At 42.9% G+C, this 25,577-nt stretch overlaps 1 protein-coding gene across 1 annotated transcript; it reads right to left on the reverse strand.

The window, feature by feature from the left end:
- Window positions 1-20,893: 20,893 nt before the first annotated feature.
- Window positions 20,894-25,184, reverse strand: LOC119311953. Its single transcript, XM_037587668.1, has 12 exons — window positions 24,930-25,184; window positions 24,677-24,789; window positions 24,508-24,580; window positions 24,332-24,415; window positions 23,798-23,917; window positions 23,257-23,712; window positions 22,613-23,016; window positions 22,412-22,511; window positions 22,255-22,314; window positions 22,054-22,140; window positions 21,793-21,930; window positions 20,894-21,435 (listed from the first exon to the last, which is right to left on the reverse strand). The coding sequence occupies exons 2-12, from the start codon at window positions 24,760-24,762 to the stop codon at window positions 21,109-21,111; spliced, it is 1,935 nt and encodes a 644-aa protein (XP_037443565.1). The 5' UTR covers window positions 24,763-24,789; window positions 24,930-25,184; the 3' UTR covers window positions 20,894-21,108.
- Window positions 25,185-25,577: the final 393 nt, after the last annotated feature.

Raw genomic sequence — 25,577 nt, forward strand, 5'->3', positions numbered from 1 at the left:
AACATGCCAGGAATTATATTACTTTTAATTTCTTAATGTTTGCACACTCGCCGTAATCAGCCATTCTTTTATTTATTGTCCAAGTGGCAATTCAACGGTTTTAATTTCCATTTAATTTCGATTTCTTCTAGAAAATTCCGAGGAGCGTTGTCTCGACACTGAAGAGGTGGGTGGACATGCCAACCAATGGCACGGTGACCCTTGAAGCTCCTGATGAACCTACCCATGTCATCACTCCTTCGTCGTACTACATCTGCAAAAACAATGGCAGGATGGTAACAGAAAAGTCTTCTTTCAAAGACTTCATATCAGCTACATCCTTTGTTGGAAAGAACGTTGTTCTAATCACTTTCAAAGAGCGCCATGACCGTTCTGTGTCCATCATCATTCAACGCATTCTGTAGATTCCGTCGGAACAGTGTATCTCCTAGGATGTTCAGCGCTCATTTCAAGATGATGCCTCCCAGGAGCAAAACACTGGTTAAAATAAGTTTGCTAGTTAGGATGGTAGAGTAATGTAACTATTATGGACCATGTGCTTGCTTGAATTATCCGAATGATCTTTTGGAACTTCTATAGCTCTTACGGACCCTCTACTAATAGTTTCAACCATCGGAATGATCCTTTGCAACAAATGCTATTTGAATTATCCGAATTTTCAAGTGCAAACTATGTTTACTTCACCAACTTTTCATGAACACACAGTTGTGCACCGAATAACATAACAACAGTGCCTCCCTGACCAAGGAAGATTGTTAATTGAAAAAAACATTTTCACAACAAAGGCACGACCATGCATCTGCTGAGTGTTCTACCGTTCACACGACTACTTTCACAGCCAAAGATGGAATACGCACATATGGATCACGCACGCAGCATGCAACGAATAAAAAAATTCAAAGAACAAGAAAAGTGAAAATCTTAAAAAAACAGATAAAATAGACGCCTGTTTCCGAAAACGTACGCTTGGAACAGCCGGGTGACTAGCAACTGCTCTTTGATGGTTTCCTTTTTTGCACGACAAAAGATCCCTTTCACTTTTCCGACTCCATTCACATCCTCTTCCTCGAAAGTATCTCGCCGGCCACAGTTCACCACCGCACACCTCCAGCCATGGACAACGGGAAACTAACAACATTCACCGAGCACATCACTACCCACGGTACAACCGTGCTGGAGGTGGTGTACACCAACGACCCAAGGACCGTGGAGCGGATCATCAAAAAGTACGAGGAATGGCTAAAGGAGGAGAAGAACAAGTACGTCAGCCTCGACCTCGAGTACACACGTAAGAGCAGTTACATGCGACAAGGGATCACCGTCGTCCAACTTGTCATGCGCGAGCATGTCCTTGTATACCACTACTGTAGGTCCGAGCACTCCCAGGTGTTAGTTGACTTCCTGCAATGGAAAGCGGTAACTTTCACCAGCGTCGACACCAGGAACGACAAGACCATGCTTGCCCGTGCATGGATCAAAATTCCAGACGAGCACCACGTCGACATCTAGAGGCTATTCTGCATCAAGGGTGGTGGAGAAAGGGACTCCATGGATGACCTTGCAGCGGCCATCATCGACCCCTCATACAAGAACATGAAGAAATCATTCCCAAAGGAGAAGCACCAGTTCCTGGAGTGGAAGCCACTTTCTCCGATACACCTTGAGTACAAGGACAGGTATGTTAGCTACGAGTTGTACCATAGAATCCTAATCATCAAGAACGGGCTACGTCAGCTCCACCAACAACCAGTGAAAGAAAGACTCCGCCCACGTAAGAACAAAGATGAGGGATCTTCCAGCGGCTGGAAGCGCCAAAAGGGAAACATAGGTTGGTAAATTGCGAGAAAATGGATCATGCCGTCATTGATTGATCTGCCGTGATCGAGGGATCCAGTGCGTGGCACAACTATTATGATAATTTAGGTTGAATGAACCCATGTTGTAAATATGTTTGTTGTTGCTCAAAGATGTTGTCTGTATTGTATTACTATTTAACATCTGAACTTTGAACACTGTGGTGTGCGTGTCTAAAAGTAATTAGTAACATTTGTCCCATTATTGAGCAAGCATATATTGTATCCATGACTATAGAACGAGAGATATGTCGCACGACATTGTATTATAATTTTCATACTCAACCCTTTACAAGATGCATCATGCATTTACAAGAATATGTGATGGTATCGTTGTAAACTTTCAGTAGAATGCTTATTCAGCATTGGCATAAACAATTCATAAATATTGCAAAAGAACATTCGGTACACAGACGCTAGGGACAATAACTTTGTTACTTTGACCACATTGAAAAAAAATCACACAACACAACCATTTCACATCAAACACCGCTCCGTCCATTCACAACAATCTTGCTATTGCACACAGGTTCCTCTCTGTACACCAGTTCTCCACGATGCCACAAATCTACACTACCGTGTCCAAATGACCTATGTACAACCGTGGCTCTCTAAGTGTCAACTCAACCCATGCCTCTGGTGCCACGCACCCATGACCATAAAGACTCCATACCTGTGCATCCACAACCAAGCCTCTCTAACAAAATATTCGGACCGATGCCTCTGATGCCATACATCCGTGCCTCTAGACACTTGACAGCAGAAAGAGGGTTCAAAACTGTGCATCCACACAACCGTGCTTGTACTGACTGCACTTCGGTGCCTCCGTTTGCTCCATCGACGTACCTCACATGAAACCCACAGTAACTCTACATGCTCCGCGCGAGTGATCGCTCGTGCCTCCGCACAACCGTCCCTATTCTGGCTTCAATTCAGTGCCTCCATTTGCTCAATCCACGGGCCTCACATGAAACCCACTGTAACTCTACGTGCTACACACACACGTGCCTCTCGCATGAAACCCACAGTATCTCTACGTGTTCGGCACACGTCATCGCCCGTGTAACTTTGGTGCTGCACACACGTTCCTCTCAGTATACCCGTGTTCCAAACAACCGTGCTTGTACTGACTGCAATTCCATGCCTCTGTTTGCTCAATCCACGTGCCTCGCATGAAACCCATAGTAACTCCACGAAATCCGCACGCATGATCGTCGTCCAACTTTGGTGCTGCACACACACTCATCTCAGTATACACGTGCCTCCACACAGCCGTGCATGTTCTGGCTTCAATTTCGTGCCTCCTTTTGCTGAATCCACGTGCCTCACATGAAACCCACTGTAACTCTACATGCTACACACACACGTGCCTCTCGCATGAAACCCACAGTATTTCTACGTGTTCGGCACGCATCATCGCCCATGTAACTTTGGTGCTACACACACGTTCCTCTCAGTACACCCATGTTCCAAACAACCGTGCATGTACTAACTGCAATTCCATGCCTCTGTCTGCTCAATCCACGTGCCTCACATGAAACCCACAGTAACTCACTTTTGTTCCTCTCCGTACACCAATTCTCCATGATGCCACAAAACTACACTACCGTGTCCAACTGACCCATGTACAACCGTGCCTCTCTAAGTGTCAACTCAACCCATGCCTCTGGTGCCACGCACCCATGACCCTAGAGACTTCACAGCTGTGCATCCACAACCGAGCCTCTCTAACCAAATATTCGGACTGATGCCTCTGCTGCCATACATTCGTGCCTCTAGACACTTGACAGTAGCAAGAGGGTTCAAAATCGTGCATCCACACAACCGTGCTTGTACTGACTGCACTTCAGTGCCTCCATTTGCTCGACCGACGTGCCTCACATGAAACCCACAGTACAAGTGATCGCCAGTGCCTACGCACAACCGTGCCTGTACTGGCTTCAATTATGTGCCTCCATTTGCTCAATCCACGTGCCTCACATGAAACCCACTATAATTCTACGTGCTACACACACACGTGCCTCTCGCATGAAACCCACAGTATCTCTACGTGTTCGGCACGCATCATCGCCCGTGTAACTTTGATATTGCACATGCGTTCCTCTCAGTATACCCACGTTCCAAACAACTGTGCCTGTACTGACTGCAATTCCATGCCCCTGTTCGCTCAAACCATGTGCCTCACATGAAACCCACAGTAACTCCACATGCCTCCACACAACCGTGCATGTTCTGACTTCAATTTCGTGCCTCCTTTTGCTGAATCCAGGTGCCTCTCACATAAAAGAGATGCACAGCCATGCCTCAGAGTAAACAACACATGTGCCTCTACTGTATTTATAACTATGACCACAATTAAATAACATCCATCCAAAAAAACATCTTTAAAAGAGATGCACAGCCAAGCCTCTTATACGGCATGGATATTTAAACAAAATCCATTATGTTCAAAGGCTATAACTAACATCACTGCGGCAGAAGATTGAAGATAACAACAAGCCTCCCAACACGCTGTTTGAAAGTTATCAACACCAAGTTGTTTACTTCAATAGACGATGCCTGCAGAAAATCACTGAAACCTTCCTGTTTGAACACCATTCTATTACCCAAACCAATGAAGTAGGAGCAAGGAGTGCTCACATATATATCATCATCACCAGATTCCAGAGTAACTTCAAGAGTTAAAACGCCAGTTCTAGGAAAAGTCACAAACTCCTTCAAACTCCTCACAACAATACCAGGAATAACCTGACCAGAAACATCAAGCTATCAGAAATAGAATAAAAATTCAAAACTATAAATAGAAGACGTAATAAAAATAAATAAATAAATAAACAGAAACAAAGAAAAAACAATGGAAAAAAATCTGACCATATGATGGCCATTAACATTCATTGAATCAATCCTGTGAACAAAAGGACAGCAGGGTATGTACTCATCATCAAAAAGTTGACACCTCATGAAATATATCTGTTGATAATTAAGAAAAACACCACGGGTGTAATAACAACTCCCAACAAGTTCCTTCTCGGTGTCGCTCAAACCATGTAGAGCTACAAAATATAATTACACGGGCTCAAGGGAACAGAAAAATCAAAATGTACAATAAAACAAGATAAAAACTTCTTTAAAAATAAACCTTACCAACAGACGGTAAAGGAGACAACACATCTCCACGGCCAACACGATAAAAATCAATACCAATCCAAGTTCCATAATATTCAAGCCTAATGGTCATTATATCACGAGGACGAACACCATAATCACTGACCAATCGTTCCCAGGAAGGACCATGGAGTTTGCTCCTCACCCCACCATGACTAAACAGAACACCATACAAATAACCCTCACTGCACTGAAGAGCAAGATCAGTATCTTCGTCACCCCTCCTTATAGCTAAATCCCTACACTCCTCGATGTAACGAGCAAGATGAGCTCTAACACTGCACGGAACATACTGCACAACAAATCAAAATAAGGATCATAATCAAAATCTAAACAGCATGGGCAGCACCAAAAGAAATAAGCGTGTGTGCAAAAAATTGAACAACTATAAAATGATTTTCTTACAACACGCCTCCAACAACGTCGATCCAGGACCACACTGAACCCATCTACAGAAGAATCAACAGAAGAACACGGGCCACCAGACATACGGCAAAAAGGACAAGCCATAACTGCATGGAACACAATGGTTATCAAGAACTAATCCCACAAAACCCAGTTGAAACTGACATCTGATAGTGTTGGTAGTCCCCACCCATAACTACCCCATAAATCTCCATATCCCGAAAATATAATGGGAACAAAAAGAGAAACGTGAAAGGGAAACAGGGAACCCACGAAGGCAACCAGTAGGGAACGACGATATCGCAAAGGGGGGAGCACGCTCGACGCTAGAGAAGGACCGCCATAAGAGCAGGCAACAAGCGCGGCGGCCGAAACAGCTGCCACCGTAACCACGAGACAAGAGCAGCGGTGGCGACGGGTGGAGACGACGGCAAAGAAAAAACAGTGCGCGACGAGAATTCGCCCACACCAGAGAGAAACAGATCTCAAAACAGATCAAAAGGTATTACAAAACATTAAAAATATAAGGACTAAAATGAAAAAAGGAAAAACCACAAAGTAAAACCGGAAACCGAAAATCACGGAAGAAGCCGTGCGCGTGCCAAGTGTCGCGCGCGCAGCGCGTCGAAAAAGTCTCAGGACCGCTACGCGCGTGACACTTGGCGCGCGGGGAGCGCTCCCCGACTAATCGTTGCGGGAAGCGCTCCTCAATTAGTGATTTCGCAGTTTAGACAAATATTGGACCAGGCCGATACAGGCCGAGCACACATGCTTCGGTGTAGGCCTGTCAAGCAAAGGCCCGTTGGCCATCTAAAGCTTGCACTGTGGAGGATATGTGTGAGTTAGGGCTAGTATCAGCAAGATCCTATTCCCCACTTTTGTATGAGAGCTCCTCGCTGGCGCGTTATGCGCCAGTAGAGGAAACCAGCGCCCGTGCGCCTGCCTACGTGGGCCGGCCCAATAACGAGCCGACGAGCTCGCGCACGATGAGCCCTTCTCTGCTCGATCGTTTCGTTTACTGCAGAGAAAAAAACAGCTCGATCGTTTCATTGTTGACTTTGGAGAAAAAAGTCAGAATTTCAGAAAACAGAATTCAAAAAACAAAGTTCACTGATTTTCAAAAAAAGTTCATCAAACTTTTAAAAAAGTTCATGGATTTAAAAAAAATCATGAATTTGAAAAAAAGTTCATTGATTTAAAAAAGTTCACAAAATTTTGTAAAAAGTTCATAGATTTTGAAAACAGTTCATCAATTTTGAATAAAGTTCAGCGATTTTAAAAAAAAGTTCATCGATTTTGAAAAAATTTCATCTACTTTCAAGGAAAAAGTTCACGAATTTTTAAAAAGTTCATTGATTTTGAAAAAAGTTCATCTACTTTCAAGAAAAAAGTTCACGACTTTCTTTCGCAATTATTTTCCACGAATTTGGAAAAAGAAAGAAAAAAAGAACAGAGAGAAAAAACGAAGAAAGAAGAAGAAATAGATTAAAAGGCAAAACGACTCTCTATATGAACATGTAAGGTCTGTTGTCCGGTTGGTTGTGCCGTCGTACTATTTATAAGAACGTCACTGGTTCGAATCCTCCCATGTACACTCTTTTTGCAATTTATATAGAAAACAGAAAGAAAAAAAGGGCGGAAGGAAGCGGGATGGGCCGGCCCGTTATCCAACCGAGCGTACAGGAGGGGTATGCGCCCTGTATCAAATGCACTGTATTCGTAGGATTTGGCCTTTTGTATAGGGGAATACTTCTTTCCGAGTACAAAACGTGTACGATCGATGGTGATGGCCAGCCCAACTAGAAGGATCGGCAGCAACATTTGGTTCTGTTTTTGGAAAGGCTCTCCTGGTTTTCCCTCTTAAATGCATTTTTTATTTTATTACATTTTTATCTTCGATGTTTCCACATACTTGCCTATTTTTATATTTTTCCTGTTTTATGTGTTTTGGATATTTATTTTTGTTCTCCTTTTCTCTGTCTTTTTTATCTCACTGCTATTATATTTTTATTTTTTGAATTCATTGACATTTATTCAAAATCTTGTTTTTAAAATTGTTTGAAAAGTTATAAATTATCATTGACAAAAAATTTATTCAAAACATGTTGATATAATTTTTAACGTTGTTTTAAAATTTCAGAACAATTTCCACAATTGTCTACATTTTTTATATTCAAAACCATTTTAAAATTTATGAACATTTTTATAAAATGGTTAAACTATAGTTTTTCAATAAACATTTATTTAATTCTGGAGCCCTTTTTATATTCATGGACATTATATGAATTGCAACAAAAAAAGTAAACATACTAAATTCTAGAGAAATCATGGGATACAATTTTCTAAGGCAGAGCAAACGTAGAGGGCGAAGCCGGTTTTATGGAGAGACGAACATAATGAAGCAAAATGATGTGTTAGGAAACTATGCAACGTGCGGAAATGTTTAATGGGTAGCTCACCGATCATATAGAGGCAGTTCCCTGCTGAAGGCAAGGAACAGTAGTCCCCACATGTGCCAAAGAAGAATAAGAAGACATCAAAAAAGCACCAAGGAATGTAACCTCCGCCTGGTGTGTTGCAATCCGAGAGCTCTTACGACGCGTTCAGCGTCAGCGAAGCTTCCTGGCGCTCTCACGCCATCGCTCTTTGGCCTGCCCACGTACATGGCGAGCGCTCGATCACATTCCTGATTCGCTCGATTGCATTCACTCGTTATGGTTGACATTTACCTGTCAACCATTAACTTAAAAAAAACAGGAACAAAATAGAAAGTCGCAAAAAAGTTCATAAATTCAAACATGTTAATGAATTTTGAAATAATTTGAAAAGTTCATGAGAAAAAATTCGTCGATTTCAGAAAATTTTATCGAATTTGAAAAAAGTTCATGAATTTTCCCGAAAAAACACGAGTTTTAAAAAAGTACATTAATTTGTAAAAAATATCAAATTTGAAAACAAATCGTTGAATTTGAATAAAAAATCACAATTTTAAGAAGTTCATCAATTTGAAGAAAGATTCATCGAACTAGGAAGAAGAACAAAGAAAAAAGAAAAAGTAGAAAGGAGAAAGAAAAGAGGAAAGAAGAAAAAAGATGCAAGTAATAATTTGGGTTAGGGTGGCGGTGTGGTTACTGCAGTGTGCACTGATGCCTGACGTTGCAGGTTCGATTCACGCCAGAAGCCTTTTTTGTGGATTAAAAAAAAATCTACATAGACCGGCCCAGCACGAAGGGGTGGTGTGAGTCCGTTTGCAAGCGCCAAATAGGGAATGACTGATGATCCATATGACGCATTCTTCGTCAAATAGACCGCGAAACGCACACCGCACGAGCGAACAGGCCGGCCAATTTAAGCCACAATCTTTTTTTTCGGTCTCTGTTTCGTGTTTTTCTCACTACCTACCGTAGCGACTTGGAGGTAGTACAGCAGCTCGGATTACTGTAGGTGGACACTGTAGCATACGGTTTTTTCGGTCCTTCATTTTTTTTAAAACATGAACATTTTGAAAATTTCTGAGCATTTCCTGAAGATATGGAGATTTCCTTATAAAAGGCAAAAAAATATTGAAAACGTGAATATTTGAAAATGTGAATTCTTTAAAAAGGCCAATATTTTTCTTATATTGCAAACTTTTTGGAAAACACGAACATTCCTTGAAAAAACAGTAACAATTTTTCAAATGCAGACATTTTATGTAAATCCCAATATCATTTGTAATTCCGCCCTTTTGAAAAAATGAATAAAAAACAATTTTACAAACTTTTTGAAAAAAAGGAAATAAAAATCAGATTTTTTTAGAAAGCTAGACCGGAACCAAAAACTGGACAGGAACCTTATGAAAAGTTCCTTAAATCGAATACATGTAACTGCTAAATGGGCTGGCCCATCTGTTGCTCGCTCGGACGATCAGTTATGTGAAGACTCAGACAATTTTACGCAAAATGTGTCGAATAGATATTACATCTGATGCGCACGGGGAAGAGAAGCTAGTGCAGTGGATAGAACGAGTAGCCCACATGAAACAAGATAGGTCCCAGCAAGCTCTTGGTCTTTGAGACCATTGAGTGTCTTTGTATCTGAAAGCCACTTCCATGGAGATGGAGTGGCCCCAAAGACTTAAATTTCGTGATCAGCCTCCTTATGTTGGGCTTCCTCAGGGTTCTCAATTGGAAAATAGTATGCAACAAATTCTACCAATTTCTTTCTTTTTTTAGAAAAGTCTATCAATTTCTTTCTCTTTTGAGAAACATCTACCAATTTCTTTCGGGCGCCTTTTTCCATTAGAGGAATCTTGTACGCCATCTGACGAGGAAAACATCACAACCCTCAACACACAAATACATGACTCATACCCATGGAGACGAGAGGTAGTCACTCAGACCAGCAGCTGTGTTGTTGTTTCCTGGTGCTATTCGACGTGTACTTCATCATATTGTGAGCAAACAAACAAGCATCGCTCCAATAGGCCAGCCCAGCTAGATGACAAGGGAGCGTTGTAGGGAAGAAGTTTTCCTTCGGGTCGTCATTTTCTTTCTTTCTGGGCGGTTTTTCCTGGATTTTTGTGTGTGTTTCTTTCCTTTATGTGTTTGTTCAATTACTTCTGTTTTTTTCTTCGTCATTTTTATCGGTTTTCTGCAGGTTCCTCCTGCTTTTTTTTCATTTTCATATTTTTCTTGAATATTTATTTATATTTACATTTTTTAATTCTCGTATATTTTTAAAATAAATGAATACTTTTAAAAATCAATATTTCAAAAAAATAGAGAAATATGCAAATATAAAAACATATATTTAATCTACGAATTTTTCTATATTAAGGAAGATTTTTTATATTTGAGAATAATTTTCCAATACATGAACAAGTTTTAAATTTGAAAACATGTTTTGTAAACACAAATATTTCTGTAAATCACAAAACATTTTTTTAAACAAGAACATGTTTAATATGAAAACATTTTTCTGAAATTCACAAGTTTTTTCAATTTATGACTATTTTTTAGTTATTTAAAGCAAAAAACTAATGATTTAAATTTATGAACATTTTTTAAGGTATTAATTTTTATATTTAAAAATTCGGCAGCTCAGTTTCCTGCTGAAAAATCAAAAGGAGGAAACCTAATAAAAGAAAATCGCATTAGCTGTGCAATATCACAATGGGCCAGCAAGTGGGAGTGCTCCATGCGGTTGCTCCATTGCTGCATCGAGCGTCGAATATGAACTCCCTTGTCTTCCTACATGTTGCGCGCGAATATGGCCCATAAAGTTTCCTAATTGGAATCACCTACGAGCAACCAATAGCGGGTTGGCCAATTTAGTTCGCTTGGTCGCTGTTATTCGTAGCGGTTGCTAGGTCGAAAGTGCTCTTTTGATCCCCAGCTCATATGCTCCCGCGTAAACAGTAAAATTGATAAAAAAGGTGAAAAAATAAAAAAAGTAAAATTTTTTTATAAACATTGATGAATGTTGTAGCTGCGTGCAAAATTTCAGATCAAAATGACATTCGTGGAAGTCTGAAAAAATTTTAACAAAATCGATGTCCAAAATGCTTCCAACAATAGTCGTTTTGGACCATCGATTTTAATTTTTTTTGCTCAGACCTCCACGAATCAACCTGAAATTTTGCACGCAATTAGAAATTTATCAGTGTTCATCACAAAAAAACAGATTTTTTATTTTTATTTTACTATTTTTGGGTTTTGCTGTTCATGTGGGAGCATATGAGCTCGGGATCAAATACTCCATGTCTTGGCTAGCTTTGCTCGACCGGTTTTGTTCTCTCCTTTTTTTCTTTTATGCTTTTTTTGTGCTTTTCTTTCTCACTGATTTTCTTGTTTTTCTTCTTTGGTTTCTTTGTTTTTCTCATTGGGTTTATTGTTTTATTTATTCACCATTTTACCTTTGGTTTTTGGTTTTGTTCTCTCTTTGTTTCTGTAAGAACATGCGGTGCCCCCATGTTTGGTTTTGGTAATTGATGACAATCTCTAGACTAATGGTTGTCTTGAGTTATATTTGAAGGATTTGTCCATAGGTTTTTCTTGAAGTACATGTGTTGGTTTCAAGGAGTTTATGAGTTGACCAATGTGCTACTAAGAAATTATCCAAAGATTGGTCATGTGAGTGTTGAGCTTATTGCAAGCATGTCTTGAAGAAGAAGATTGTGTGATCATTCATGTTTACCTCCAAGACATCATCCAAATGAAGAGAGTTGGAAAGATTCAAGGTTGATCAAGACTAAGTCAAGAGTGAATCAAGTTGATCAACTCACAAAGCATAGAAGATGTACCGAGAGGGATCAAGTGATCCCATGGTATGGTAACATTGTCCATTGCACTTTGTGTACTAACCCATGGTCTATGTGAGAGTTCTATGTGCGGTTAGGTACGTGTCCATGGGCTTGCGTCAGGAGGCAGATATCATACAACCCATGGAAAGGATGACATCAAGTGGTGATCGTCATCAAGATTGTCGTGTGCAAGTTCAAGTGGAGCATCGCGAAGAGATCAAGTGCTTGAATCTTGCCATCCATTATGGTGTCAATGGACTTGTGAAGATGTGCCTAAGAGTGGCTCACCCATAGTGGACTATGGGGGAGCAATCATCTAGTCTTCATCGAGCCAACGCAATAAAGAAAGGTGGTCCAACTTGAGGGAGTCAAGATCGTCTTCATCTAGCTCAAGTGGACCATGTGCAAGGCAAAGTTTTGCCCTTGATAGATTTTCTATTTTACCGGTCTCGTGGTGGTAGTTGGGAGACCGAGTTATAGGATCATTTGTCGTACTATCAAGGGGGGCTCTCAAGTTGGTAGCTTGATCGTATCGTTAGTAGAGAGCTCAAACCATTGCATCCTTGCATCATGTTTCTTGGTTCTTGTTTAGTTATCTTTGTGAGTAGAGCTTATGGTCATCTTGATGACAAGCTTGAGTTCATCGAAAACGGAGTTTGCATGCGTCTTCTATGATGTTTTTGGTGTTGGAGGTTTTACCGGTCTTATCCGAGGAAGGGTTCTCACCTTTTTCTTATGGGCCTTTTCTCATTTGCTTATTCTTGATATTTCTATCAAGATTATGTTAGCCCATGTCGTTAGTTTTCCAACAAACTTGGTTTCGTTGAATTCGGAGTCCGTTTGCAAAAGTTGTGGCTGTTTTGGTAAAGGCTGCAGCGGTACTACCGCAACTAGAGCGGATGTAATTTTTTACTACCGCTCCAGAGCGATACTACCGCGGCTCCTGAGCGGTAGTACTGCTCCAGAGCAGTACTACCGCGGCTCCTAAGCAGTAGTACCGCTCCGGACCAAAATCTCGTGTTTTGCTCAGCGGAAGTAGGCACGGAAGTATTTTTTTAGTACCGCTCGCAAGCAGTAGTACCGCTACCATTTGCGGTAGTACCGTGAGGTCGAGCGGTAGTACCGTGAGGTCGAGCGGTAGTACCGTGAGGACGAGCGGTAGTACCGCTCCAGCGGTTCTACTGGCCTTTTGCCTCCTCGCTGTTGTTTTTCAAAGGGGTACTACCGCCCTAGCGGTAGTACCGCTCCTTGGAGCGGTAGTACCGCTCCGTGCGGCCTGTGAGCATAACTGTTGTTTTTTTTTTTCATCTATAAAAGGGTGTCTTCTTCTCCATTGAACCTCATCCTTTGAGCTCGTGTTCTTCCCCCATTGTTGACCTTCTCCGAGCTTGCTATCTCTCAATCCGTCCATGGATTCTTACTAGTTTTTGAGGGAAAAAAGAGAGGAGATCTAGATCCACGTTTCCACCAATCTATTTCTCCTCTTTGTGAGGGGAACCCCTTGGATCTAGATTTTGGAGTTCTTGGTGTTCTCCTTCTTTTTCTTCCCCTCATTTTCCTCCCTAGCATTAGTTGCTTCGGTGGGATTTGGGAGAGAAGGACTTGGGCACTCCATGTGCCATTGCCATTGCATTTGGTGCATCGGTTTGAGTTCTCCATGGTGATACGTGGAAGTTTCAAGTTGAGAAGCTTATTACTCTTGGGTGCTTGGTGCCCTTGAGCTTGTTCCTCTTGGGTGCTTTGGCGCCCTAGACGGTTGGTGGTGCTTGGAGCTCAATCATTGTGGTGTAAAGCTCTGGGCAAGCATCGGGGTCTCCAATTAAATTGTGGAGATCGCCCCGAGCAATTTGACGGGTACCGGTGACCGCCCCCAAGGGTTGCCAAAGTGTACGGGTTCGGTGACCGCCCCTAAGGGTCGCCATTTATACGGGTTCGGTGACCGCCCTCAAGGGTCCCTTAGTGGAATCAAGGCATCTTGCATTGTGCGAGGGCATAAGGAGATTACGGTGGCCCTAGTGGCTTCTTGGGGAGCATTGTGCCTCCACACCGCTCCAAACGGAGATTAGCATCCGCAAGGGTGTGAACTTTGGGATACATCGTCGCCTCCGCGTGCCTCGGTTATCTCTTACCCGAGCCCTTTACTTATGCACTTTACTTTGTGATAGCCATATTGTTCTTTGTCATATATCTTGCTATCACATAGTTGCTTATCTTGCTTAGCATAAGTTGTTGGTGCACATAGGTGAGCCTAGTTGTTTTAGGTTTTGTGCTTGACAAATTAACCGCTAGGTTTATTCCGTATTTGTTCAAGCCTAAACCGTAATTATTTTAAAGCGCCTATTCACCCCCCCCCCCCTCCTCTAGGCGACATCCTCGATCTTTCAGTTTCTTTTTTTGGTTTTCTTTTGTTTCTTTTCTCGAACTTTATCAGTTTTCCTTCTTTTCAACACATGTCTACATTTTCCCATTTCAAAATGTTAATCTTGGAGCACATGTGAAACATTTTGCCGACATATGCTCGACGTTTTGTTAAATTTCAAACACTTTTTTGAATACATGGTAACATTTTTTCAAATACATGGCATGAAACATTTTAATACATTACGAAGATATTTTTGTACATTGCCCACTTTTTAGAAAAAAAAACACACACGCATTTTTCTTAATCCGGGAATATTTTTTCGTTGTCATCTACATTTTTTTGAAAGTTATTAATATTTTCAAACTTGAGCTAACATTTTCTATACAATGTTAACTTTTTTTTTTCAAATTCTTGTTTTTTAATTTCTTCAGTAAATTTGAGTTTAAAAAAATCATCTAATTTAATATATAAATAAAAGTAAAAAAAGGATGAAAAAGGGAAATAGGGGTTACATCAGGGAAAACGTTTAGCTTAAACTGGATGATTTTCTGTCTCCGTAAGCCATCACGTACGCACGCCACGTGCCCCCTCGGCCCACCACTTTTCATCCCCACCTTATCCCTTCCGACTTCTTCTCTTCCACGCGTTCCCCTCCTCATCTTCTTCCTTCCTTCTCCTCCACCTGCTACTGCAACAAATAGGCAACGCCGGTAAAATCCACACCAACGCGTGCATCGTGAAGCTCCCACTGGGGCGCGGGCAGGGGCGGGGCAGACGATGATGCAGCCAGCGCACCACCGCGTGCTGCGTCGCCGCATCCCCTGTTGGCATCGTGCTGCGTCGAAGCATCCGCCCTTCATCGTCGCGTGCTTCGTTGCATCAACGACGTTGTCGTCGTGCTGCGGTGGAGCACCGTAGCGCCGGAGGTGGCGCTGTAGTGAATCTTGACCGGAGGCCATCGGGTGCTGCGATGGAGCTTCAGTGGGGGCAGACGTTGCGGCGACGGAGCTCCAACAAGCGATGGGGCGCTACAGTGAAGCTCCGTCGGCGGCGTCGGCTGGGTGCTGCGATGAAGCTCGCCGCGTCAGTGCAGGCTACAATGAAACATCACCGATGACATCAGGTGGTGCTATGGAGCTTGCCGTGTCGGTGCGGGCTGCAGTGAATCATCACTGACGGCGTCGGGTGCTGCTATGGAGCTCGCCGCGTCGATGCGGGCTGCAGTGAAACATCATCAACGATGCATTGCGGTGTCGTGGGATGGCCGTTGAAACTTCGCCTCGTTGCATTGAAGCGATGTCGGCACTGCGATGGAGCATCCCGGGCACTGTAAGTGTTGGGCGGCACTGCCATGTGGCCGTTGCCATGGACTGTTGCGTGGTGTGTTGGCTGATCCTGTGACTGGGGAGCGTGTGATCGAATGGCTGCGGGGGCGACTTAACTTTGCAACAAATCAGTCGAATGATTTGTAGCACCTGTCGTACATCAGCGGGATGAGACGAGCCAAGGCCTACTAGGTTGGTCCACCAAAGGTGCTTTGTAGGCGAGGCAGCCTTGCACCTCGCAGCAGGAGGCACATAGCCAACACCCTAGGTTGTCTATTTCCATGGGTAATGTCACACGGCCGCCCCACGTGCATTCGGGTGTGGGCCGAAGACCTGTAGCAGGGACAAACCGACGTCGGCTTTCGGTTTTTCATCGAGGCAGTGTATGTTTCTATTTTATTTTTACTTTTCCTGTTTTTTCATTTAGTGCTACCGGGGCAATTGGTGCTACCGGTGCACCGGTCCCTCGTTGCACATTCAAAAATGTTTGAAAAAATCTGGAAAAAAATTAGTGCATTGTCACAACATCAATGTATGTTGTCATAAAAATTGAAATCAAAATTTGAAACATTGCTCGAGATAAAAAAAAGATAAATTTGACACTGAATAGCACACAACACAAGTTGGGCTTCCAGTTTTGGCCCATTAGCACATTGATGTCAAATTTGTCATTCTTGTATCTCGACCAATGTTTTTAATTTTAATTGGAATTTTTGTGACAACATACATTGATATTGTGCCAATGCACTAAAAAAATCAGATTTTTTCGAGCATTTTCGAATGTGCAACGAGGGACCGGTGCACCAGTAGCACCTGCCCCGATGCACCACAAGAGCCTCTCTAGATTGAAGGATTTTTCTTAGGAATTTTTTAGTATCTAAATCTTGGAAAAAATATTTGTGAAAGCCCTTCGGATCATAGGGTTGGGGTCCCAAACTAATATGGAACCCATTCCTATGCCCCTCGTTCCAAAGGAATTCTAACATGATCCCAATCATTTTTTATTTTATTTTTCTTTTTAGAAGTCCAATACATCTTCACTCTATCTCTCTACTTTTTATTCTAAAATTTCTATGCTTGTTTCCTATGCACCATCCAAAGGCAATCATTATAGGATTCCTGTGTTTTAAAATCAGATGGAATTTAATGGGATGTTGATGTGAGCTGTACAAAAAAAATTAAAATCATGTACTTTTATAGTGAATGGCACATTTGCTAGAAATAAATGATTTTATTATTTTTCTGCAGCTCGCAAAAACTAATTTCTCCATGGAACTTTACAGACAAGTAGTATACATCTATAGGTACATGTGTGTATATTCTCCATGAAACTTTAGAAACAAATTCCGCAAATCAAGGCATATAAACAACAACTGAAGACCAGTATGACGCACCATGTTTTTTTAGGCTAGTATACCACACCATCTAGCAGCAATGGAACGCTGAGAGTTATGTGTACAAACTCCCTTTGATTATCTGCTCAAAGCTCAGCAGGTCCACAGAGCAAGAACTTGCAATGCTGAGAAGAATAAAACAAACTCGCTCCAGAACCTCAAATGAGCCGTCCCATGAAACAAAAGTATGATGCAAGAGCGCGTGGCAAATAAGGTAACCATGTTTGCTTCTCAATTTCTTCTCCTATTTTTCTTTCATCTACACAACAGTTTACACCGCCAGCCAAAATACACAACTCCACACTGGACCTAATAATAAACCTATCATACAACTCCACTATAGCATGCGGTGGCCTTCGATTGGTCTATACCAAGCGTTGAAGCCATGCGGAATGTTGGGCCGGAGTGGCTCTTCACACTCCTGGAGCCGCTGGATGAGGTGACACGGATGATTGTGCTCATGGTGATGTGGAGGATTTGGCATGTGTGGAATGAAATAGCACACGGGAAGAAACCCCCACCCACAGAAGTATCTCGACGTTTCCTTCAGGGGTATATCAACTCACTTTTATGCCAACAGCAATACCCTAATGGAGATATGGCCAAGGGTAAGATGGCGCTTAATACACCACCGATGCGCTCTACACAACACGCGCCTCCCAATGAGGAGCATGGTCGGCACCTGGCAGTAACAAGCTTAATGCAGATGGGAGTTTCACCCCAGCGACAGGAGCGGCCGGAGGGGGCATGGTCCTTCAAGATTCTCAAGGCGAGATCATCTTTAGTGCTTGCAGAGAGATCCGAACATGCGATAATGCGCTTGGGGCAGAGTTAGCGGCATGCCGGGAGGGCCTGGAGCTGGCTCTCTACTGGACAAACACACCCATTATAGTTGAGTTTGGCTGTGTGGAGGCGGTGTCCATGATCACACCGCGAGGACAGGACCGGTCGGTCCATCGCATTGTTGTTGAGGACATTAAGAGACTAGTAGCGATGGAGGGTTGAGAGGTCTCTTTTAACCATTGTTGGCGTTCACAGAACAAAATTAGTCATGAGCTCGCCAAGTATGGTAGGAGCTCTCCCCGCACCGCTGTTTGGTTGCACTCGGAATTAGATCTTATTGTAAACTTGGCTCTGGCTGAGAAGCCCTCGTGAGTAATGAGAAATCCCTCTTCATCACAAAATAAAAAACTCATGTCTTCCCATTACTAAATGTACAATCTTAGGGCACATGTGAAACATATTCCCGGCACTTGTTCAATTTTTTTCAAGTATACATGTACATTCTTTAAAATACATGTTTCAAACACTTTTTTGAACACATGGTAACATTTTTCAAATACAATCTTTAAATGTTTAAAATGAGAGTAAACATTTTTTAGAACTAGACGATCATTTTTTTTTGCATTGCATAAACATTTTTAGAAATTTCAAGGATATTTTTTGGAAAGACGTGGATATTTATGAAAATGCCACAATACATTTTTACTGGAAATAAACATCTTTTTAATCTACACATACTTTTTTTCATTTGTATATAACACTTTTTTAAATGTCATGAACCTTTTTTTGGAAACACAGGAATATTTCCATCAAATGTGACGAACATTTGTTTAGCGGCATGAAACATTTTCTTTACATTACAAAAACATTTTATTCACTGTTCAAATTTTTAGAGAAAATCACATGCATTTTTTTGAAATCTGGGAGCAATTTTTCATTGTCATGTACATTTTTTTAAAGTTATCAACATCTTTAAACTTGAGCTAACATTTTTTATACTATGTTAACAATTTTTCCAATTCATGGTTTTAAATTTCTGAAGTAAATTTGAATTCTCAAAACTTGTCCATTTAATTTAATGTATAAATAAAATTTAAAGATGAAAAAGAGAAATGCGGGTTACGTCAGCGGCACGAGCCAACGCCTACTGGGCTGGCCCACTAAATGCGCTTATTTAGGTAAGGCATCCTTGCGCCTCGCAATAGCCGGCACTTAGGGCATTTCCTATTTGGCGCCACAGGCGCCAGTTAACGTGCATTTTGTTAACTGGCGCCTGTGGCGTCCCTAAATGGGCCGGCCCATCTAGGCGCCGGTTGACGTTTTTTTTCTGAAAATTCTGTGAACTTTTTTTAGATTAATGAACTTTTTTGAATATTGATGAACTTTTTGCGAAATTGAATGAACACTTGTCTTGAAAATGGATGAACTTTTTTTGATTTATGAACTTTTTTTTCAGTTCCATGAACTTTTTTTCAATTTCTATGAACTTTTTTTCAAATTTAATGAGCTTTTGCTAAACTGGATGAACTTTTTTTCAATTTGAGTGAACTTTTTTCAAATTGATGAACTTTCTCAAAATTTATGAACCTTTTTTAAAGATGTGAACGCATTTTTTCAAATGGATGAACTTTTTTTCTTTAAATCTATAAACCTGTCTTCATTTCATATTTTTATTTTTGTAAAACAAAATAGAAAAAACTTAAGGCAGCACGCTAGTGGGCCGGCCCATGCTATCAGCGCTGCAGGCGCCGGTTCGTTAACGGGCGCCTGTAGCGCTGTATAGGAGCTTCCGGCACTTAGCCACACCCCTGGTTTTCTATTTCTGCGGGCAATGGCACGCGATCATCCCTCATGCATTCGGGTGTGGTCCGAAGACAAGTAGCAGGGGACAGCACGATCGTCGGCTTTCGGTTTTTCATCGGGGCGGTTTGTGTCTCTATTTTATCTCATTTCATTTTATTTTCTTATTTGTTTTGCTTTTCCTGTTTTTTCATCTACTTTTCTTTTACAGTCTTAAAAGTAACATGGTTTTAAGACAATTACATGAGGATTTTGTAAGCATCGTGAATACTTCGATAAATGTGGCATTTTTTTAAATAATTGTTTTCTAAAAATCATTGGCACGTACTAATATCAAGGTAAAAATAGCGCACTACACAAAATGGCGCCGCCTTTAATATTATACCAATATTTTTCAAGTATTTGTAAAAAATGGAATGAATATTTCAAAAAATACATGAATAATGAAAATACGTGATTTATTTTACAATTATATCAAAAAACAGTTAAATGCATAGCAAAATTCTTAAAGGCACGGGCTTTTTAAAAAACTAGAACACTTTTTTAATTAAGAAAGTTTTCCAAATAGTATGAATATTTTTAAAATAGATGTGAGCCTTCATAAAGACATGTATGCCTTTTAGAATTAACTAAACATTTTTTTGAATATAGAAATAAAAAGTAACATCAAGAAAGGGAAAAGGAGAGAAAAATTGCTGCAGTACCCGCATCTTAATCATGGCCGAGCGTGACTTGATTAAACAATTTGCGGGTTTAAATTTGCATGAATTTGTTGCTGGACCCACATGCATGCGGGTAGTTAAGCGAGAGAATTCACGTGCATAGAATTCACGAGCCGTTCGAGCCACGCTTCCTACCAACCATACCAGAGCCTCTCTGGATTGAAGAATTTTTGTTAGGAATTTTTTAGGATCTGAATCTTAGCGGGAAAAAAATCTCTGAAAGCCCTTTGGATCATAGGGTTGGGGTCCCATCGTTTTTTTAGAAGTCCAATACATCTTCACTCTATGTCTCTACTTTTTCTTCTAAATTTTCTAAAATTTCTATGCTTTCTTTGCTATGCACCATCCAAAGGCAATCATTATAGGATTCCTGTGTTTTAAAATCATGTACTTTTATAGTGAATGGCACATGTTCTCATGATTTTATTATTTTGTGCAGCTCGCAAAAAAATCCTCCATGAACTTTACAGCAAGTAGCAGTATACATCTATAGGTATGTGTGTATTTGTTTTTAGAATTTTCTGTAACCTAAAAATTATTTTTTGAATCTTTTAAAACCTAGCTTCACGGAACCAGGGAGCCAAACACAACTTCCGCAAATCAAAGCATATTAACAACAACAACTGAAGACTAGTATGCCACACGATGTTTTTTTAGGCTAGTATGCTAGACCATCTAGAAGCAATGGAAAGCTGAGAGTTTACTTGTACAAACTCCTTTTGATTATCTGCTCAAAGCTCGGCAGGTCCACAGAGCAAGAACTTGCCGCAATGCTGAGAAGAATAAAACAAACTCGCTCCAGAACCATGAATGAGCCGGCCCATGAAACCAAAGTATGATGCAACAGCGCGTGGCACATAAGATAACCATGTTTGCTTCTCAATTCCTTCCCCTATTTTTCTTTCATCTACACAAAAATTTACACCGCCAACCAAAATGCACAACTCCACCACACTGGACCTAGGTAATAATAAACCTATCATACACCATATACTTGGTCAGTCCATCTCACGCGGTCAGCTCAGGTGAGGGAACGCGAGGTCCCTGGCGATGAGATACCGGAAGTTGAGGTTGTAAGGCACCCACTCGACGATCTTGCTCGACCGGCCGCCACCCTGCTGCTGCTGGCACCTCTGCATCGCCGCCCTCAGGCTCTCCGGGAGGTACCGCTGGACCATGTCGACGAGGCCCTGCGACGAGAGCTTGACGTCCTTGGCGTACGCCTCCACGAGCTTCGGCAGCAGGATCTTGTGCTCCCTCCACACGCCGACCGTTGCCCGGATGAACTCCTCCTTGGCGGCCTCCAGCTGCTGGAACAGCCTCTTTGGGGTGTACACCCTCACCTGCAAAAGAATAGGGAAGAAAAGTGTGTAAAGGGGATTGGCTTGGTTTGGCACCACTGGTAATTATGCCCGCGGTACTTTGATGAAAGATTCCCAACATGATGAATGATTCCTATCAGGATTCCTAATCAACAAAAGGTTTTCATTTCATAATCATGTCTTGACAATGCTGTGTCAGTCAGGCTATCATATCATTTTCTCAGGACACGTGCGCCTTTTTCATACCAAATCTGTGCATGCTTAAAGACTAGCCAAGAACCACATGAGTGTGCATGGCTTGGAGAAAAGGCAGCATTTGCTTCGTTACAAGCGATTAGGGCAGCAATGACAGTGATTAGCGCGTGCATAGTCGCTTACCGCGGGATCAGAATGGCTGCCGGAGCAAAGCGCAAAGCGTAAAAGAGGCTCCGGTTGCGCAACGGCAAAGGCTTGCCACTCATGACCTGCTTTGCTCGCTTTGCTTTTCATCCTTGGGTAAAGCAAAGTACGTAGCCACTGCATTAAAAGGATCAAACAGGTGGAATTAGCATGCCTGCGATCGTGCCCGTAATCAGTACAGTAGTACAAACATTTACGCCTTTAACGGGTTTTCGACACCATCATGCTTGCTGTACATACCTGTCCGGGACAATGCGTGTTGCATCCAAGAACCAGGTTCTGGATCAGAGCTACATTGATGTTGCGTCCCGCGATTTTGCAGGCGGCCTGTCATGAACATGGAACATATTATGTCAGGGAAAGCAGATACTTCATCTGAATAAGTACATCTTATTGCAGGAACATTTCATTGATTCCGCGGCAGAGATGTATCCTCTTTACCTTGACAAGTATTGATGACTTCTTCAGATTGTTCTGTGGGACGCCATACCTGAGATAAGCCTGCGAAAGTAGTTCAACGAGACCCCATCAATAAAAAGTTAGAAAATGGTATCAAGAATTAGAAGTGAACTTCTTGGGCCAGGGAGAGAAGCACTACATGCATCAGCAGTGCGTTGTGTATGTTGACCCAAAATGCGATCTTCTCTTCGTTTGTCATCCTTCTCAGATCAACGGTTTCCAACCGGTACAAAATCAACCTGAAATATCAATTTAGACGACCGAATCAGTAACAATGGAAAGACGAATGAAGCATTCACATTCACATTCACTGGAGAATAAGGATAAGTATATAGCTCACTTGTAAGTCTGGAGAAGATCCTCGACATCTCTTAGCCTCCGGTTATCGCGGCAAATCGCTGGAATCTCAACCATTGTGTTGTATGGTCCACTGAACTCCTTCAACCCCTCGACATGGAACGGGTTTATCAACCGGGAGTCCAGCGTCGTCTCTCGCTTGTAATTGGGGCTCCACATGTCCCCCACATACTGTGGAGAAATCGCGCTGGTTGAGGAGAACGATGACGTCGGAGAAGACGAGGAGCCGTGGTGAACCAACGGAGGATCTGCGAGTTTGCAGTATACCCCAGCCATGCATCTCACCATCTCCTCGGAGAGGTTGTTTGGAGTTTCAGGGATGTGGTCAGCTACATTTGTGCCCAGATACTCTGCTAAGCTGATCACCCCGGCTGCGGCAGCATCTTCCTGCTCAACAAAATCATGAAAAGAAGCTTAGACCTTAAGAATCTTACACAGCTCCACAGAGTAGCTACATTTCAATCATTTGAATCCCTGTCACTCTTCTTATGATCTTACAACCAAACTAAAATATATTGTTCTAAAATCTATAGCAAGTTTTTTACATCATATTGACATTGTGTACCATGGAGTAAATTCCAATGTCCTAAAATTAGCATATCCTTTTTCCAAAGAGAAAACCATTACCTCCAAAAATGAGAAAGGCTGAGAGTGGCACGAGCGCAGGGCCCTCGCAAGACTCTCCTCCGACGGCGATATCCTGGACGAACAGATGCCACGGCACGACAACGCGGACTGGCAGCGGAGCGCATCAGAGTCATTCGGTCTATCCAAGCACGCCGACGTAGAGCAGTCCATCAACGGATCATTCCACTTCTTACGGGGCGGCGGCGGGGGCGGGTAGCTGGACCGGAGCACGGCATCGCCTCTGCCCTTGCAAGAGACCCTGGCACCGGGTGCCTCCCGGAGCTGGCCGGACCACCGCGCGCTCACCGACGGCTTCAGCGCCTCCCGGCGATCAGGGGGGGACAATGCAGGCGCCTGCTGCTCGAACGCCTGCCGGTAGAGGGTGAGCAGGTACTGCTCCATGTTCTTGACCTCCAGCTCCAGCGTGGCGATCTCCCGGATCAGCTCGTTGGCGGCCTGTGGGATGGAGGTGAACTGAACTGATGAGCATTGCTGCAGGGAAGAGAAAAATCATTGAACGGCTAGCTGTTCTTGGGCCTACCTTTGGCACTGGCATCTCGTGCAGGAGGTTGTTGACCGGGGCAGCGTCCGGCCCCATGGCTTTCTCCAGGGCGCCACGCACCACCTGCTGATCCTTGAGGTGCTTTTCTAGTTGAAGAATCTGCATCACGCTATCACGTGAGTCTGCTGCTGTGCTAAAGGCAAATTTCATCAGCAAAGGTAGAACTAGCAAAGCCTAGTGAGACTGTGAGAGATTGGATAATACAGAACATTTTCTTCAGCCAAGAAAACAGAAGAAGAAACATTTGTCAACCAAGTTCACAGAAACAGAGTATGTTGAGCAACTTCTCGCTCAACAAAAAATGCCACCTACTGTAAATCGTCAAGGCCACCTACTGTCCAGCTAAAATTGAAAGAAAAAAGCGCCTAGCAAGCACGCGGATAAGATGGAAATGCAGCTTATTATCTGCATTAAACTATGAACTTTCCTGGTAAAAAATAAAATACCTCAAAGGCGAGATGTCAACAGCAAATCTACGGAAAGTCGTAGAATTTTACGGTGATTTAGCAGTACCTCTTTTCTGAGGGAGCTTTGCGCTCCTCTCCCAGGCTGCACCTCCTTACTCAAATCGCTCTTCACCTTGGCCTTCACGCCTTCCTGGTAAACAGAATCGGAACAGGGTCGCTCAAAATCAAAGAAACTGCAGCAAAAACAATGTTGAAGATGCACATGAGGAGGAGAAATCTTACCGCTTGCTTAGGCGGGACAAAAGTTTTGTCTGAAGCATAGAGCGCATCTTTGCCACACATCTTGTCAAGATCGCTGCCGTTCACAAGCCACAAGGAGGAGAATCTCGGTGTGAGAATTCTTCACAAGAAAACCAAAGAAGCCGGCAGAGGCAAATCTCTTAGGACGGACCTGTTGGAACGCCTGTGCGAGCCGAAGGACTTGATTGCCTTGGCGAAGGCCCGGTGGCCCTTCTTCTCGTGCGCCTCCACCTCCATTGCTCGGCAGTCGGCACCTCCCAATAACTGCAACGAACGCAGGGCCCAAACCGCCGTGAGCAGCAGCAAAACTACAAGCAGGCGGCAGGGGAAGCTCTAGGGCACGGGAGACAAGGAGGAAGAAGAGGAGGAGGAGGAGGAGGGACAAGAACAAGACAGAAACTTACTCGGCGTCGGCGGTCAGAGCTCCGGTGCAGGGAGGGAGGAGAAGGAACCAACCCAGCAGCGGCAAACGAGGAGCTCCAAAATGCAGTGTGGCTTCTTGCGAGGCCACAGTAAGCTCCAAATAATCTGTATATCCACCAGACCACCACCACCCTCCTCCTCTCTCTCGCTGTCCTCAGGTCAACAACTGAACTAAACAGCGGCCATTTTAGAGAGGGAGAGGGAAGCAAGCAAGGGGCCTCTCTGTTTCTCTCCCTCCCCAGCTGCTCTGCAAGAAGAACCCACCCACTGCCTGCCTTCACGTTTATATACTGGCAGCACACCCACCACCACCAATGGCTCACACGCACCGGCGAGCGAAAAGGCCTCCCGTTGACTGTGACCCCTCGTGAAAATGCCACGCTCAACTTTCCCCCTGGTTCCTTGTTACCATGGATAAATACTACGTACCTCAGCCCAGCTCAGCTCACCGTCCACAGCACCTTTTCACCCAGGCCAGGGAAATCATACCATACCATTATCATATCCCTCTCTCTCTCTCCCGGCCTCTTCGTTCTCGCTGCTCGCAAAACTGGGGAAAGGGGCAGCTTTTTATACCGCTAACCATGCCAGCTCGGTTATTATTTGTGTGTTAGGCTTTCTGCTACAGT

Source organism: Triticum dicoccoides, chromosome 5B (genome assembly GCF_002162155.2).
Source record: "Triticum dicoccoides isolate Atlit2015 ecotype Zavitan chromosome 5B, WEW_v2.0, whole genome shotgun sequence".
Classification (NCBI taxonomy): Eukaryota; Viridiplantae; Streptophyta; class Magnoliopsida; order Poales; family Poaceae; genus Triticum; species Triticum dicoccoides.